The sequence below is a fragment of the Stegostoma tigrinum genome, chromosome 7 (genome assembly GCF_030684315.1).
Source record: "Stegostoma tigrinum isolate sSteTig4 chromosome 7, sSteTig4.hap1, whole genome shotgun sequence".
In the NCBI taxonomy this organism is placed as follows: Eukaryota; Metazoa; Chordata; class Chondrichthyes; order Orectolobiformes; family Stegostomatidae; genus Stegostoma; species Stegostoma tigrinum.
Genome location: NC_081360.1, coordinates 5,433,617 through 5,449,139, shown reverse-complemented (window position 1 = coordinate 5,449,139; position 15,523 = coordinate 5,433,617). Strand labels below are relative to the sequence as shown.

The following is a 15,523-nucleotide window of genomic DNA, read 5'->3' as shown; positions in this document are numbered from 1 at the left end:
ATCAATTTTTTTTAAGATTAGATTCCCTACTGTGTGGAAACAGGCCCTTCGGCCTAACAAGTCCACGCTGCCCCTTAGAGCATCCCACCCAGACCCATCCCCCTAGAACCCACACACCGCTGAACACTACGGGCAATTTAGCGTGGCCAATCCACATTTATCCACCTCAACTTTGAGTATTTTAAAGGCTGAATTTCCAAAGTCCTGTGACTTAGAATGGCAGTGAGATGGTGGCATAGTTGTATAGAGATAACAATGTGTAGAGTTGGACAAACGCAGCAGGCCAAGCAGCATCAGAGGAGCAGGAAAGCTGATGTTTCGGGCCTAGACCGTTCTTCAGAAATGGGGGAGGTGAAGGGGGTTCTGAAGTAAATAGGGAGAGAAGGGGTTATAGAAGATGGATAAAGGATGGAGCCAGTAAAGGTGAGTGTAGATGGGGAATTAGGGAGGGGTTAGGTCAGTCCAGGGAGGACAGACAGGTCAAGGAGGTGGGATGAGGCTAGTAGGTAGTAGATTAGATTAGGTTCGATTAGATTAGATTAGGTTCCATACAGTGTGGAAACAGGCCCTTCGGCCCAACAAGTCCACACCGCCCCTTGCAGCATCCCACCCAGGCCCATCCCCCTGTAACCCACACACCCCTGAACACTGCGGGCAATTTAGCATGGCCAATCCACCTAGCCTGCACATCTTTGGACTGTGGGAGGAAACCGGAGCACCCAGAGAAAACCCAAGCAGACACGGGAGATGTGGGTTGGGCTTGAGGTGGGAGGAGGGGATAGGTGGGAGGAAGGACAGGTTAGGGAGGCAGGGAGAGGCTGGGCTGGTTTTGGAATGCGGTTGGGGGAGGGGAGGTATTGAAGCTTGTGAAGTCCACATTGATACCATTGGGCTGCAAGGTTCCCAAGCGAAATATGAAGTGATGTTCCTGCAACCTTCAGGTAGCATTGTTGTGGCAGTGCAAGAGGCCCAGGTTGGACATGTCGTCTAAGGAACGGGAAGGGGAAATTAAATGGTTTGCCACTGGGAGGTGCAGTTGTTTAGTGCGAACCGAGCGTAGGTGTTCTGCAAAGTAGTCCCCAAGCCTCCGCTTGGTTTCTCCGACGTAGAGGTGGCTACAACGGAACAGTGGATACAGTATACTATATTAGCAGATGTGCAGGTGAGAGGGGAGGTGTAGGGGCTGGTGTAGTGCTTCCTGTGGTTGCAGGGAAAAGTGGCGTATGCGGTGGGGGTTCAGGGGAGTGTGGAGTGGACAAGGGAGTCACACAGAGTTGGGGTGATGGGGTTGGATTGCAGCTGGCGTAAGTGTCGGACGATGATGCGTTGGATTCGGAGATTGGTGAAGTGGTACATGAGGATGAGGGGGATTCTGTTTTGGATGTTATTGCGGGGACGGGGTGTGAGGGATGAGTTGCGGGAAATGCGGGAGACACGGTCAAGGGCTTTCTTGACCCCTGAGGGGTTGATGTTGCGGTCCTTGAAAAACGAGGACATCTGAGATGTTTGGGAGTGGAATGCCTCATCTTGGGAGCAGATGCAGCAGAGGTGAAGGTGGGTGGGAGGAGGTGTATTCTAGGTAGCTGTGGAAGTTGGTGGGCTTGAAATGGATATCGGTTTCCAAGTGGTTGCAGAGATGGAAAAAGAGAGTTCCAGGAAGGGGAGAGAGGTATCAGAGATGGTCCAAGTGAACTTAAGGTTGGGGTGGAAAGTATTGGTGAAGTGGATGAACTATTTGAGCTCCTCATGGGAGCACGAGGCGGTGCCGATACAGTCCCGATACAGTCATTGATGTAACAGTGGAAGAGGTGGGGTTTGGGGCCAGTGTACCTACGGAAGAGGGATTGTTCCGCGTAAACTACAAAGAGGCATAGTGGAATTGTCACTGGGATCGTACTCCAGATACTCAGGCTAACACTCTGCACACATTCAAATTATGGCAGCTGGTGCAATTTAAATTCATTTAATACATCTGCAGTTGAAAGTTGGCCTCAGTTCAAAAGTGATAGCCATGTTGTACCTTCTGCTGCAGTAATTGTGTCCTGCCTCTGAGCTAGGAGATCTGGGTTCACGTACCACCTGCCCAGTGGTGTGGAAAGTATCTCTGTAGATTACCAAATGCACTGTAATGCCATAGAATACTTAAAGTCCAACGTGTAATAGTTAATAAAATCATGAGGGGCATGGATATGGTGAATATTCAAGGTATTTTCTTTGGTTGGGAAGTCCAGAACTAGAGGGCAAATGTTAAAGGTGAGTGGGGAAAGATTTAAAAAGGATCTCAGAGGCAACATTTTCACGCAGAAGATGATATATATATGGAATGAGCTGCCATAGGGAAGTGGAGGAGATGGGTACAATTATAACATTTAAAAGGCATCTGGATGGGTATGTGAATAAGAAGGGTTTAGAGGGATGTGGGTCAAATTGTGGCAAAGGGGACTCGAACAGTTTAGAATATTTCGTTGGCATGGACAAGTTGGACCAAAAAGCCTGTTTCCATGGTGTAAAGCTCTGTGACTCTATAACAGTGTTGTACTCACTGCTGTCAAAGAAACCAAAATTGTCATCTTCAGCTTAATATTTTGGTTCTGAAATACTCTTCCTAAATGGTACGTTTTGATGTCTATCAAGTTGATGACACTTCAGGAAAATATTTAATTGCAATGACTTGAAGCTGTGACAAATGCTATATAAATGTAAATTTATTCTTTCTGATTCTCTTATCTCCTCAATTTTCCCTGTTGCTTCTCTCTCCTCTTGCTCAATAGACTAGTCCCTTTATATACTCAATTTATTCCTTGAATAATATAACTTTTTGTGCAGTATTATTTTGTGATTTCTTAAATCATGAATAAATTAATGAGGCATGACCTACTCTTAGTCAAGTTGCCTTTGTTCTCTTAGGAAATACTATGCATTGTCAGATATTTAACAATGTCAATCATTAATTTTCTACTGTTTCATTGATGTGATTGTTTTTTGCTAGGCCAGTGTTTACTGTCAATCCCTGATTACTCTTTTAAAACTGCTAGAATCAGAGGGTATGGCAGGCCATCAAGTCTGCATTGTCAATACTAAATCTACATTGGTTTCACTTCTCAGTACTAGGCAACATAAATGATTTGGAGGAAATCTGGACAAATATGAGGTGATCCATTTTGGAAGGGCAAGTACAGGTGGAAATTATACAACGATTGGCAGAACCCTTAGGAGTATTGATGTACAGGAGGGCCTGGGTGTGCAGGTCCACAGATCACTGAAGGCAGCAGCGCAGGTAGATAAGATAGTAAAAAAGGCCTGCCTTCATTTGAAAGGGCATTGAGTATAATAATAGGCAAGTTATGCTGCAGCTTTATAGATCTTTAATTAGGCCACACTTTGAGAAGTTGGAGGAACTGGGTTTGTTTTCAACACAGTGCAGGAGGTTGAAGGCAGCCAGATAGCAGTTTATAAGATTGTGAATGATATAGGAAGAGTGGAAAGTGTGAGGCCTTTTCCCAGGGTGGGGGGGTCAATTACTAGGGAACTTGTGTTCAAGGTGTGGCGGTGGGGTTATTCTGCAGGGTAGGAGATGGGGTCAAGTTTTTCACACAAAGGGTGATGAATGCTTGGAACATGTTGCCAGAGGAGGTGGTTGAAGCAGACACAATAGCAGCATTCGAGAAACGCCTGGACAAATAATGAGAAGGAAGGGCCTAGAGGGTTGTGGATCCTGTCAGTGAAGATGCTTTTATTATAGAACATAGAACATAAAACAGTACAGCACAGAACAGGCCCTTCAGCCCACAATGTTGTGCCGACCATTGATCCTCATGTATGCACCCTCAAATTTCTGTGACCATATACATGTCCAGCAGTCTCTTAAATGACCCCAATGACCTTGCTTCCACAACTGCTGCTGGCAACGCATTCCATGCTCTCACAACTCTCTGCGTAAAGAACCTGCCTCTGACATCCCCTCTATACTTTCCACCAACCAGCTTAAAACTATGACCCCTCGTGCTAGCCATTTCTGCCTTGGGAAATAGTCTCTGGCTATCAACTCTATCTATGCCTCTCATTATCTTGTATACCTCAATTAGGTCCCCTCTCCTCCTCCTTTTCTCCAATGAAAAGAGACCGAGCTCAGTCAACCTCTCTTCATAAGATAAGCCCTCCAGTCCAGGCAGCATCCTGGTAAACCTCCTCTGAACCCTCTCCAAAGCATCCACATCTTTCCTATAATAGGGCGCCCAGAACTGGACGCAGTATTCCAAGTGCGGTCTAACCAAAGTTTTATAGAGCTGCAACAAGATCTCACGACTCTTAAACTCAATCCCCCTGTTAATGAAAGCCAAAACACCATATGCTTTCTTAACAACCCTGTCCACTTGGGTGGCCATTTTAAGGGATCTATGTATCTGCACACCAAGATCCCTCTGTTCCTCCACGCTGCCAAGAATCCTATCCTTAATCCTGTACTCAGCTTTCAAATTCGACCTTCCAAAATGCATCACCTCGCATTTATCCAGGTTGAACTCCATCTGCCACCTCTCAGCCCATCTCTGCATCCTGTCAATGTCCCGCTGCAGCCTACAACAGCCCTCTACACTGTCAACGACACCTCCGACCTTTGTGTCGTCTGCAAACTTGCTGACCCATCCTTCAATCCCCTCATCCAAGTCATTAATAAAAATTACAAACAGTAGAGGCCCAAGGACAGAGCCCTGTGGAACCCCACTCACCACTGACTTCCAGGCAGAATATTTTCCTTCTACTACCACTCGCTGTCTTCTGTTGGCCAGCCAATTCTGTATCCAAGCAGCTAAGTTCCCCTGTATCCCATTCCTCCTGACCTTCTGAATGAGCCTACCATGGGGAACCTTATCAAATGCCTTACTGAAGTCCATATACACCACATCCACAGCTCGACCCTCATCAACCTTTCTAGTCACATCCTCAAAAAACTCGATAAGGTTTGTAAGGCATGACCTACCCCTCACAAAGCCGTGTTGACTGTATTTGATCAAGCCATGCTCTTCCAGATGGTCATAAATCTTATCCCTCAGAATCCTTTCTAACACCTTGCAGACGACAGACGTGAGACTTACCGGTCTATAATTGCCGGGGATTTCCCTATTTCCTTTCTTGAAGAGAGGAATTACATTTGCCTCTCTCCAGTCCTCAGGTACGACTCCAGTGGAGAGTGAGGATGCAAAGATCTTCGCAAGTGGCGAAGCAATTGCATTTCTCGCTTCCCAAAGCAGCCGAGGACAAATCTGATCCGGGCCTGGCGACTTGTCAATCTTAATGTTTGACAAAATTTTCAGCACATCAGCTTCGTCTATCTCTATCCATTCCAGCATGCACACCTGCTCTTCAAAGGTTTCATTCACTACAAAGTTGGTTTCTTTCGTAAAGACAGAAGCAAAAAACTCATTTAGGGCTTCCCCTACCTCCTCAGGCTCCACACACAAGTTCCCTATGCTATCCCTAATCGGCCCTACTCTTTCTTTGATCATTCTCTTATTCCTCACGTAAGTGTAAAATGCCTTTGTGGGAGGGCAAAATGTGGCAGTGCAGCCTTCGGGGGCTGGAGGGCCTGTTCCTGTGCTGTATTGTTCTTTGCTCTATTTCTATTTGCTATATATTTCAGAGAGAGATTTTTATTTTCTCTATTTGTATTTGGATACCGTGTGAAAGCTTTATGGATATTCATTTGAAGTAATGGCAAAGAATAAAGAAGTTGTAAACTGTGCTACCTAGACTGATGATAATTGTCCTTTTTTTATATGGAAAGGATACAGCTGAGCTCTTCTTTGAGGATGTATGCTTGCCACCTGATGCTTTGCTTGGAGAGGTTAATAAGGGTTTCTACTATCTTATGACAGAACTTCCACAGGTAACATTTGGATTTTTGTTGTAACTTCTGTGATGTGCTGATTTGTGTATTTACTTTTATTTGCTTATGATGAATATATTTCTGAGGATAAACTAAATATTGGCTCAGTTGTATGGAAAATTATAAAATCAGAGTTAAGGGAAAAGGTAGCATTGGTGGTTAGAGACGGGATTGGTTGCAAACAGAAAATAAATGGAAGGGACAGATTTGTGAATATCGTATTATACCTAGGAACCACTGAAGTGTAGAAAAACTTGATACTGTTTTATAGACCAGATCACACCCCCTCAAAATATATGAAGAAGATAGCCTAGACCCTAACTTTTACTTACGTCAAAGGTAAGTGTAAAGCATTGTGTTCCAGATGCAATTTAATTGGTCAAACTATTTGACTGTTAGCAAAATGCACCTTATTTTTACATTACAGTTAAGAACAGACAAAATATAAATAAGATAAAAGATTTGGTTTAACTGTAACTCTATTGAAATGTTTAACAAAGTAATGCATTCAGTAACTACTACAAATGAACTATTCTATAATAGTAACATCCCATATACAAAGCCGAATTCAGTATAATAGATTATCTGATGAACAATTCTAGCAGCAGGAAGATAACCCCTAGCTATAACAGAGAGAGAAATAAGAGCTTCTATATCCAACTTCAAGACCCGACTAACTGCTGAAAGCTGAAACTAAAAATCCTGGTCTTGGAGCTTGAATCCACCCATTCAGGCTGCTTCTTTCATTCCAACTCTCTTTTTTTCAAAAGTAAAAGCCTCATAAGCTGTTCTGAATAATTCTGAGGAAGCGTCACTGGACCCAAAACATTAACTCTGATTTCTCCTCACATATTCAAAAAAAAACAAAACATAGAACATTACAGCACAGTACAGGCCCTTCAGCCCTCGATGTTGTGCTGACCTGTCATACCAATCTCAAGCCCATCTAACCTACACTATTCCATGTACGCCCATATGTTTATCCAATGACGGCTTAAATGTACCTAAAGTTGGCGAATCTACTACCGTTGCAGGCAAAGCGTTCCATTCCCTTACTACTCTGAGTAAAGAAACCACCTCTGACATCTGTCCTATATCTTTTGCCCCTCAATTTAAAGCTATGCCCCCTCGTGCTCGCCGTCACCATCCAAGGAAAAGGGCTCACCCTATCCACCATATCTGACCCTCTGATTATTTTATATGTTTCAATTAAGCCACCTCTCAACTACCTTCTCTCTAATGAAAACAACCTCAAGTCCCTCAGCCTTTCCTCGTGAGACCTTCCCTCCATACCAGGCAACATCCTAGTAAATCTCCTCTGTACCCTTTACAAAGCTTCCACATCCTCCTTTATAATGCGGTGACCAGAACTGTACACAATACTCCAAGAGCGGCCGCACCAGAGTTTTGTACAACTGTAGCATAACCTCTTGGTTCCGGAACTCGATCCCTCTATTAATAAAAGCTAAAACACTGTATGCCTTCTTAACAGCCCTGTCGACCTGGGATGCAACTTTCAAGGATCTGTGTACATGGACACCGAGATCTCTCTGCTCATCTACACTACTAAGAATCTTACCATTAGCCCTGTACGTTGCCTTCCGGTTACTCTTATCAAAGTGCATCACCTCACACTTGTCTGCATTAAACTCCATTTGCCACCTCTCAGCCCAGCTCTGCAGTTTATCTATGTCTGTCTGCAACCTACAGCATCCTTTGTCACTGTCCACAACTCCACCGACCTTAGTGTCATCTGCAAATTTACTAACCCATCCTTCTACGCCCTCAAGATAATAAAATGTGAGGCTGGATGACAAACAGGAGTGGACCCAACACCAACCCTTGCGGTACACCACTAGTAACTGGTCTCCAGGATGAACATTTCCCATCAACTACCACCCTCTGTCTTCTTTCAGCAAGCCAATTTCCGATCCAAACTGCTATATCTCCCACAATTCCATTCCTCCGCATTTTGTACAATACCCTATTGTGGGGAACCTTATCGAACGCCTTGCTGAAATCCATATACACCACATCAACTGGTTTACTCTCATCTACCTGTTTGGTCACCTTCTCAAAGAACTCAATAAGGTTTGTGAGGCACGATCTTCCCTTCACAAAACCGTGCTGACTATCCCTAATCAATTTATTCTTTTCCAGATGATTATAAATCCTATCCCTTATAACCTTTTCCAACACTTTACCAACAACTGAGGTAAGGCTCACTGGTCTATAATTACCAGGATTGTCTCTACTCCCCTTCTTGAACAGGGGGACCACATTTGCTATCCTCCAGTCATCTGGCACAATTCCTGTAGACAATGGCGAGTTAAAGATCAATGCCAAAGGCTTGGCAATCTCCTCCCTGGCTTCCCAGACGATTCTAGGATAAATCCCATCCGGCCCACTTATCTATCTTCACCCTCTGTAGGATTTCTGATACCTTTTCCTTATGATCCTCAATCCCACCTCGTCTAGTAGCCTGTATCTCAGTATTCTCCTCGACAACGTTGTCGTTTTCTAGAGTGAATACTGTTGAAAAATATTCATTTAGCGCTTCCCCTGTCTCCTCTGACTCCACACACAACTTACCACTACTATCCTTGATTGGGCCTAATCTTTCTTTCGTCATTCTTTTATTCCTTAATTACCTATAGAAAGCCTTAGGGTTTACTCTGATCCTATCTGCCAACAACTTCTCATGTCTCCTCCTGGTTCTTCTGAGCTCTCTTTAGGAGCTGCCAGACCTGCTTTTCTAGCAACTTACGTTTTTGATTTTGATTTACAGCATCCATAGTTCTTTTGGTTTTTATGTAACAGTAGTATAATTGCGTAAATGTGGGAGGAGCTGTCCAGAGTTGATTGGAATGGGAACCTCCCAAGGAAGATGGTGGATCAGCAATGGCAGGGGTTTCCAGGGGAATTTTGAGAAGGTGGATAAATTGTCCTGACTGGATCCATTACACCCAGGGTTCTGAAAGTGATTGAGATAGATTGTGGCGGCACTGTGATGAACTTTCCGCAACCACTGGAGTCAGGGAGGGTCCTAGAGGACTGGAAAATGGGCAATGAAACACCCCAATTAAAGAAGGGAGGGAAGCAGAAGATGGGAAACTACAGGCTGGTTAGCCTGACCTCAGTCATTCATAAAATTTTAGAGTCCATTACAAAGGTTACGTTTGCAGAATACTCGGAAATGCATCGTTAGCGCAGCTTCATTAAGGGGAAATCATATCTGACAGATGTGTTTGAATTCTCTGAGGAGGTAATGAGTAACTTAAACAAAGGAGAGCCAGTGGATGCGATCTGTTTCAATTTCGAGAACAGCCCATGGTGTTAGGGGGAAGGAACTGGCATAGATACAGGATTGACTGACTGGCAGAAGGCAGAGAATATGGTTAAGGGGGTCTTTTTCAGAATGGCAGATGCTGACTGGAGTTTCATAGGGATCCATGTTGAGATCAAAGATTATAGGGTCTTGGCAGGACAACGGGATTGAGAAACATATCAGCCATGACTGAATGGAGGTGTGAGAAAATAAGCTGAATAGCCTAATTATGCTCTGATATTTTATGATCTTAGATTCCATAATCTCAGTTAAACGTCATTTTGTTTTCCATGTTCAGTTGGCAGGGCTGTACTTGATTCTGTTATGGCAAACCTCTGTATTTTATCAGTATTACCTTCTTCAGTTGATTTCTGTCCTTAAGACTGATTAAGAAATTGTTAACACAGCCTACTTATTCCTTAACATAGATTCATTAAACTCCTTTTCTGTAGCTTTGTGGTTCTGAAGGTTTCTCCTCCTGACTTCTTTTGTCCTGCTCCAATTCTTCTGGAGTTTATTAAATTGCAGAGTTGTTCCTATAAGGCAGAAATAGGAAGGCCAAAAGGAGCCATGGAATCCATTGTTCGGGATGAGATTTCTAAATTCCTGCAAGTGTAGGGTCGGGTTAGAAAAAGGCAGCATGGATTTAGTAAAGGGAGGTCGTGCCTGACAAACCTGTTAGAATTCTTTGAAGAGGTCATGAGAAGGTTAGACCAGGGAAACCCGGTGGATATTATCTATCTAGACTTCCAAAAGGCCTTTGATAAGGTGCCTCACGGGAGGCCGCTGAGTAAGATGAGGGCCCGTGGTGTTCGAGGTGAGCTACTGGCTTGGATTGAGGATTGGCTGTCTGACAGAATGCAGAGAGTTGGGATAAAAGGCTCTTTTTTTTTAGAATGGCAACCAGTGACAAGTGGTGTCCTGCCGGGTTCAGTGTTGGGGCCGCAGCTGTTCACTTCATATATTAATGATCTGGATGTAGGGACTGGGGGCATTCTGGCGAAGTTTGCCGGTGACTTGAAGATAGGTAAACAGACAGGTAGTACTGAGGAGGTGGGGAGGCTGCGGAAAGATTGACAGTTTAGGAGAGTAGTCCAGGAAATGGCAGATGAAATTCAACTTGAGCAAATGTGAGGTTTTGCACTTTGGAACAAAGAATACAGGGATGGACTATTTTCTAAACAGTGAGAAAATTCGTAAAGCAGAAGTACAAAGGGATGTGGGAGTGTTGGTCCAAGATAACTTGCAGGTAGAGTCCGTGATTAAGAAAGCGAATGTAATGTTGTCGTTTATCTCAAGAGGGTTGGAATATAAAAGCAGCGATGTGCATCTGAGACTTTATAAAGCTCTAGTTAGGCCCTGTTTAGAATACTATGTCCAGTTTTGGGCCCCACACCTCAGGAAGGACATACTGGCGCTGGAGCAGGTCCAGCAGAGACTCACACGGATGATCCCTGGAATGGTAGGTTTAACGTACGATGAACGGCTGAGAATCCTGGGATTGTATTCATTAGAGTGGAGATCTAATAGAAACTTACAAGATAATGTATGGCTTAGAAAGGATGGATGCTGGGAAGTTGTTTCCATTAGGCGGGGAGACTAGGACCCGTGGACACAGCCTTAGGATTAGAGGGGGTAAATTTAAAATGGAAATGAGGAGACATTTGTTCAGCCAGAGAGTGGTGGGCCTGTGGAATTCATTGCTATGGAGCACAGTGGTGGCCGGGACATTAAATGTCTTCAACGCAGAGATTAATAAATTCTTGAGCTCACGAGGAATCAAGGGCTACCGGGAGAGTGCAGGGAAGTGGAGTTGAAATGCCCCTCAGCCATGATTTTAATGGAGGAGTGGACTCAATGGGCCGAATGGCCTTACTTCCACTCCTATGTCTTATGGTCTTCTGGAATGTCTTTAGCAAATAGGGTCAAGGAGAATCCCAAGGCTATTTATGCATATATTAGAAGAAAGAGGGAAGCAAGTGAAAGAGTAGGCCCCTTCAAGGACAAAAGAGCGAAGTTATGCATGGAGCTACAGGAAGTGGGACAGATCCTTAATAAATACTTTATATTGGTATTCACTGAGGAGAAGGACATGACTGATGTTGAGGTCAGGGATGAGTGTGCAAATACACTAGAGAGTGTCGATATATTAAAATGGCAAGTTTTGGGTTTCCTCAATTGCATTAAGGTAGACAGGTCTCCAGGCCAGATGGGATCTATCCCAGGTTGCTGTGAGATGCAAGGGAAGAAATAGCTGGGGAATTAGCAGATATCTTCACATCTTCCTTGACTGCAGGAGAAGTTCCAGAGGACTGGCGATTTAGCTAGTGTTGTTCCCTTGTTTAAGAAAGGAAGCAGGGATAATCCAGGAAATTTATAGATCAGTGATTCTGGCATCTGTGTTGGGGAAGCACCGAGGGACAGGATGTATGCACATTGGGAAGAAAATGGACTAGTTAGTGACAGGCAGCATGGTTTCATACGTGGAAGGTCATGTCTCACCAACCTGACTGAATTTTTTCAAGAAGTGACCAAGATAATTGATGAGGGAAGAGCTGTGGATGTAGTTTATGTAGACTTTAGTAAGGTATTTGATAAAGCCCCACGTGGCAGACCAGTACAAAAACTAAAATCAGATGGAAGTTGGAGTGGTTGGCTAGATGAATACAAAACTGGCTTGGCCATAGAAGACAGAGGGTCGCAGCAGAAGGGTGTTTTTCAGAATGGAAACCGGTAATTACTGGTGTTCCACAGGGTCCTCTGTTGTTTGTAGTATATGTAAATGATCTGGAAGAAAATGTGGGTGGTCTGATGAGTAAGTTTGCAGATGATACGAATATTAGTGGAGTTGTTGATAGTGCTGATGATTGTGAAAGGATACAACAGGGTACATATAGATTGGTGACTTGGGCACAGAAATGGCAGATGGAGCTTAATCCAGCCAAATGCGAAGTGATGCATTTTGGAGGATCAAATTTAAGTGTGAATTATGCTGTTAATGGCAGAACCCCTGGGAAAATTAACATACTGGCAGATCTGGGCGTGCAGGTCCACAGTTCCCTAAAAGTGGCAACACAGATGGCTAAAGTGATTAAGAAGACATGTAGAACAGTACAGCACAGTATAGGCCCTTCGGCTCACTATGTTGTGCCGTGGAATAATCCTAATCCAAAAATAAAATAACCTAACCTACATTCCCCTCAATTCACTGCTGTCCATGTGCACGTCCAGCAGTCGCTTAAATGTCACTAATGACTCTGCTTCCACGACTACCACTGGTAAACTGTTCCATGCGCTCTCAACTCTCTGGGTGAAGAACCTCCCTCTGTCGTCTCCTCTATACCTTCCTCCTAACATCTTAAAACTATGACCCCTCGTGGCAGTCAATCGTTCCCTGGGGAAAAGTCTCTGGCTATCGACTCTATCCATGCCGACTCTATCGACATATGGCGTGCTTGCTTTCATCGGTCAAGGCATGGAGTACAAGAGTTGGTAAAACATGTTGCATGTATATAAAACCCTTGTTAGGCCGCATTTGAAGAATTTTGTGCAGTTTTGGTTGCCACATTACCAGAAGGACGTGGAAGCTTTGGAAACAGTGTAGAGACGGTTTACCAGGACGTTGCCCAATCTCGAGGGCATTGGTTATGAGGTAAGGTTAAAAAGACTAGGACTGTTTTCACTGGAAAGATGGTGACTGAGAGGAGACTTGATAGAGGTCTACAAAATTGAGAGGCATAGATAGGGTGGATAGTCAGAGGCCTTTTCCCAGGATTGAAGTTTCAATTACAAGGGGGAGGCACAGGTTCAGGGTGAGAGGGCGAAAGTTTAAGGCAGATTTGCAAGGAAAGTTTTTCGTGCAAAGAGTGATAGGAGCCTGGAATGCACTGCCGGAGGAGATGGTAGAAGCAGACACATTGACGACATTTATCTGGATGGTTACATGAATAGGGAGGGAATAGAGAGATATTGACCGAATAAAGGCAGAAGGTTTGCTTTTTTGTTTAGTTTGGGCATAATCATTGGCACAGGCTTGGGGGACTGAAGGGCCTGTTCCTGTGCCATACTTCTCTTTTGTTCTTTGTTCTATGTTCTATTAGCATTTTTTTTCTCCCTGAATAATCTGCACTGATCTGAAAGAAACTTGCACACTCTCTGACCATCTGGAAGGTTCATTCTTCCTAAAGCAAAACTATTCTGCCTCTATCTTTCTGTATCAAAGGACATCTTGATGCTAAATAACAGCCTAATTCTTCTGCCCTTGTTTTTGTAAAGTACTGAACTGATCACCTCAAGGTGTTTGGTTTGTAAGAAAGGACCTCATTTAATTGTATACAAACATATTTTCAGTCTCTCAACACCTCTATCAGAACTCAGAAATGAAACTAAATTATTTTCCTTATTGACACACACAGTATAGAAGTACAAATGTAACCTACATCGATATATGGTTTTATCCACATTATAACCCATTACGTGAAGTTCATTAGAATACTACAATAATCCAAATTCAGAATGCTTTCAAGAATGAACCTGCACTTTGGGACTGTGTAATTTTAAATCTCTGTCGTACTCTCAGCTTGACTTGTCCATCCTAAATGTTTCTGTTTCTTAACAAAAAAATTGTACTACTGACTCAAGTAGTCATGCTCATCTTTACCAGGAAATCGTAGGTTTAAGTAGCAGCAGTACCTGACTGTATAATGTGGCCTGACACTCTGGTGCCAAGGTTAGGCAGCGTCTTGGCTATTATGTTGTGTTCACTTCTAATTATCAGACTTCTGAAGGCCCTTGTGAAACTCCACAAAGATAAATCAAACAGTTTCAGCATTGTCGGGGAGGGGTTTGGGTTTAGTTACAAAGTTATGTTAGGAAGGCTAAGATTGTTGTTCACAGAGCATGGGAACTTGGGTAGGATTTGATAGATTATGACAGGCTTAAGCAATGTAAATAAGAATAAACTCGTAATAGCTTATAGAACAAGGATGATGGGATACAGATATAAGATGTTGGCAAGAAAAGCAGGAGAATGTAAGGAGCACAATGTATGGTTATGACCTGGAACAAACAGCCAATGTGGGTGGATGCAGAAATGACAAATGATTTCAAAAGGATTACAACAGGAAGGAAATAAAGCTGTGGCAACTGAGCGAGGGAGTGGGACTGACTATAAACTACTCTATGACTCAACAATTCATGCAAGGTCATATGGTGAGGCCTTTGATGTCTGATAAAAGAGATATTTGCAAAAACCAAACAAATTTCTAAAAAAAATTCCATCAGAGAGAGAGGCCTGAAAGTACAGCTGTCAGACTGCTGCACTCAGATAAGCAGCCAAATAATTAATTATATTCAATTTGTCCATGCCGACCAGATATCCTAAATAAATCTAGTCCCATTTACCAGCATTTGGGCCATATCCCTCCAAACCCTTCTTCTTCACATACCCATCCAAATGCCTTTAAAATGTTGTAATTTACCAGCCTCCTCCACCACCTTTGGCAGTTCATTCCATACATGCACCACTATGTGTAGAAAAAGTTGCCCCTTAGGTCCCTTTTAAATTTTTCCCCACTCACCTTAAATCTCTGCCTACTAGTTTTGGACTTCCTACCCTGGGGAAAAGACCTTGACAGTTTACCTTATCCATGCCCTTCACGATTTTGTAAACTTCAAAAGATCACCTCTTAGCCTCCGACACTCCAGGAAAATAGCTGCAGCCTATTCAGCCTTTCTCTGTAGCTCGAGCTGTCCAACTACGGCAGCATCCTTGTAAATCTTTTCTGAATCCTTTCCGGTTTCACAAGGGAGACGAGAGTTGAATGCTGTATTCCACAAGTCACCTAATCGATGTCCTGTATGCTGCAACATGACCTCCCAACTCCTGTACTCAATGCACTGACCAATAAAGGCAAGTGTACTAAATACCTTCTTCACTATCCTGTCTACCTGGGACTCCACTTTCAAGGAACTATGAATCTGCACTCCAAGTTCTCTTTGTTCGGCCACACCCTCCAGTACCTTATCATTAGGTATCTAAGTCCTGTCCTGACTTGCTCTCCCAAAATGCAGCACCTCACATTTTCTGAATTAAACTCCATCTACCAATCCTCAGTCCATTTGCCCATCTGATCAAGGTCACGTTGTACTCTGAGATAACCTTCTTCACTGCCTACTACACCACCAATTTTGGTGTCATCTGCAAAATTCCTAACCATACTCCCATATTCATATCCAAATCATTTATGTAAATTAGATAGTCTTTTTAGTCAGAGGATTATGAAGTTTTGGAATTCTCTATACAGAGGGCC

At 43.5% G+C, this 15,523-nt stretch overlaps 1 protein-coding gene across 1 annotated transcript in view; it reads left to right on the top strand.

The window, feature by feature from the left end:
• acadl (acyl-CoA dehydrogenase long chain) overlaps positions 1-15,523 on the top strand; it is an 85,977-nt gene that overhangs the window by 35,135 nt on the left and 35,319 nt on the right. The window contains exon 8 of the mRNA XM_059647641.1: positions 5,783-5,884. Coding sequence (XP_059503624.1) covers positions 5,783-5,884 — 102 coding nt within the window. The remainder of the gene's footprint in view (positions 1-5,782; positions 5,885-15,523) is intronic.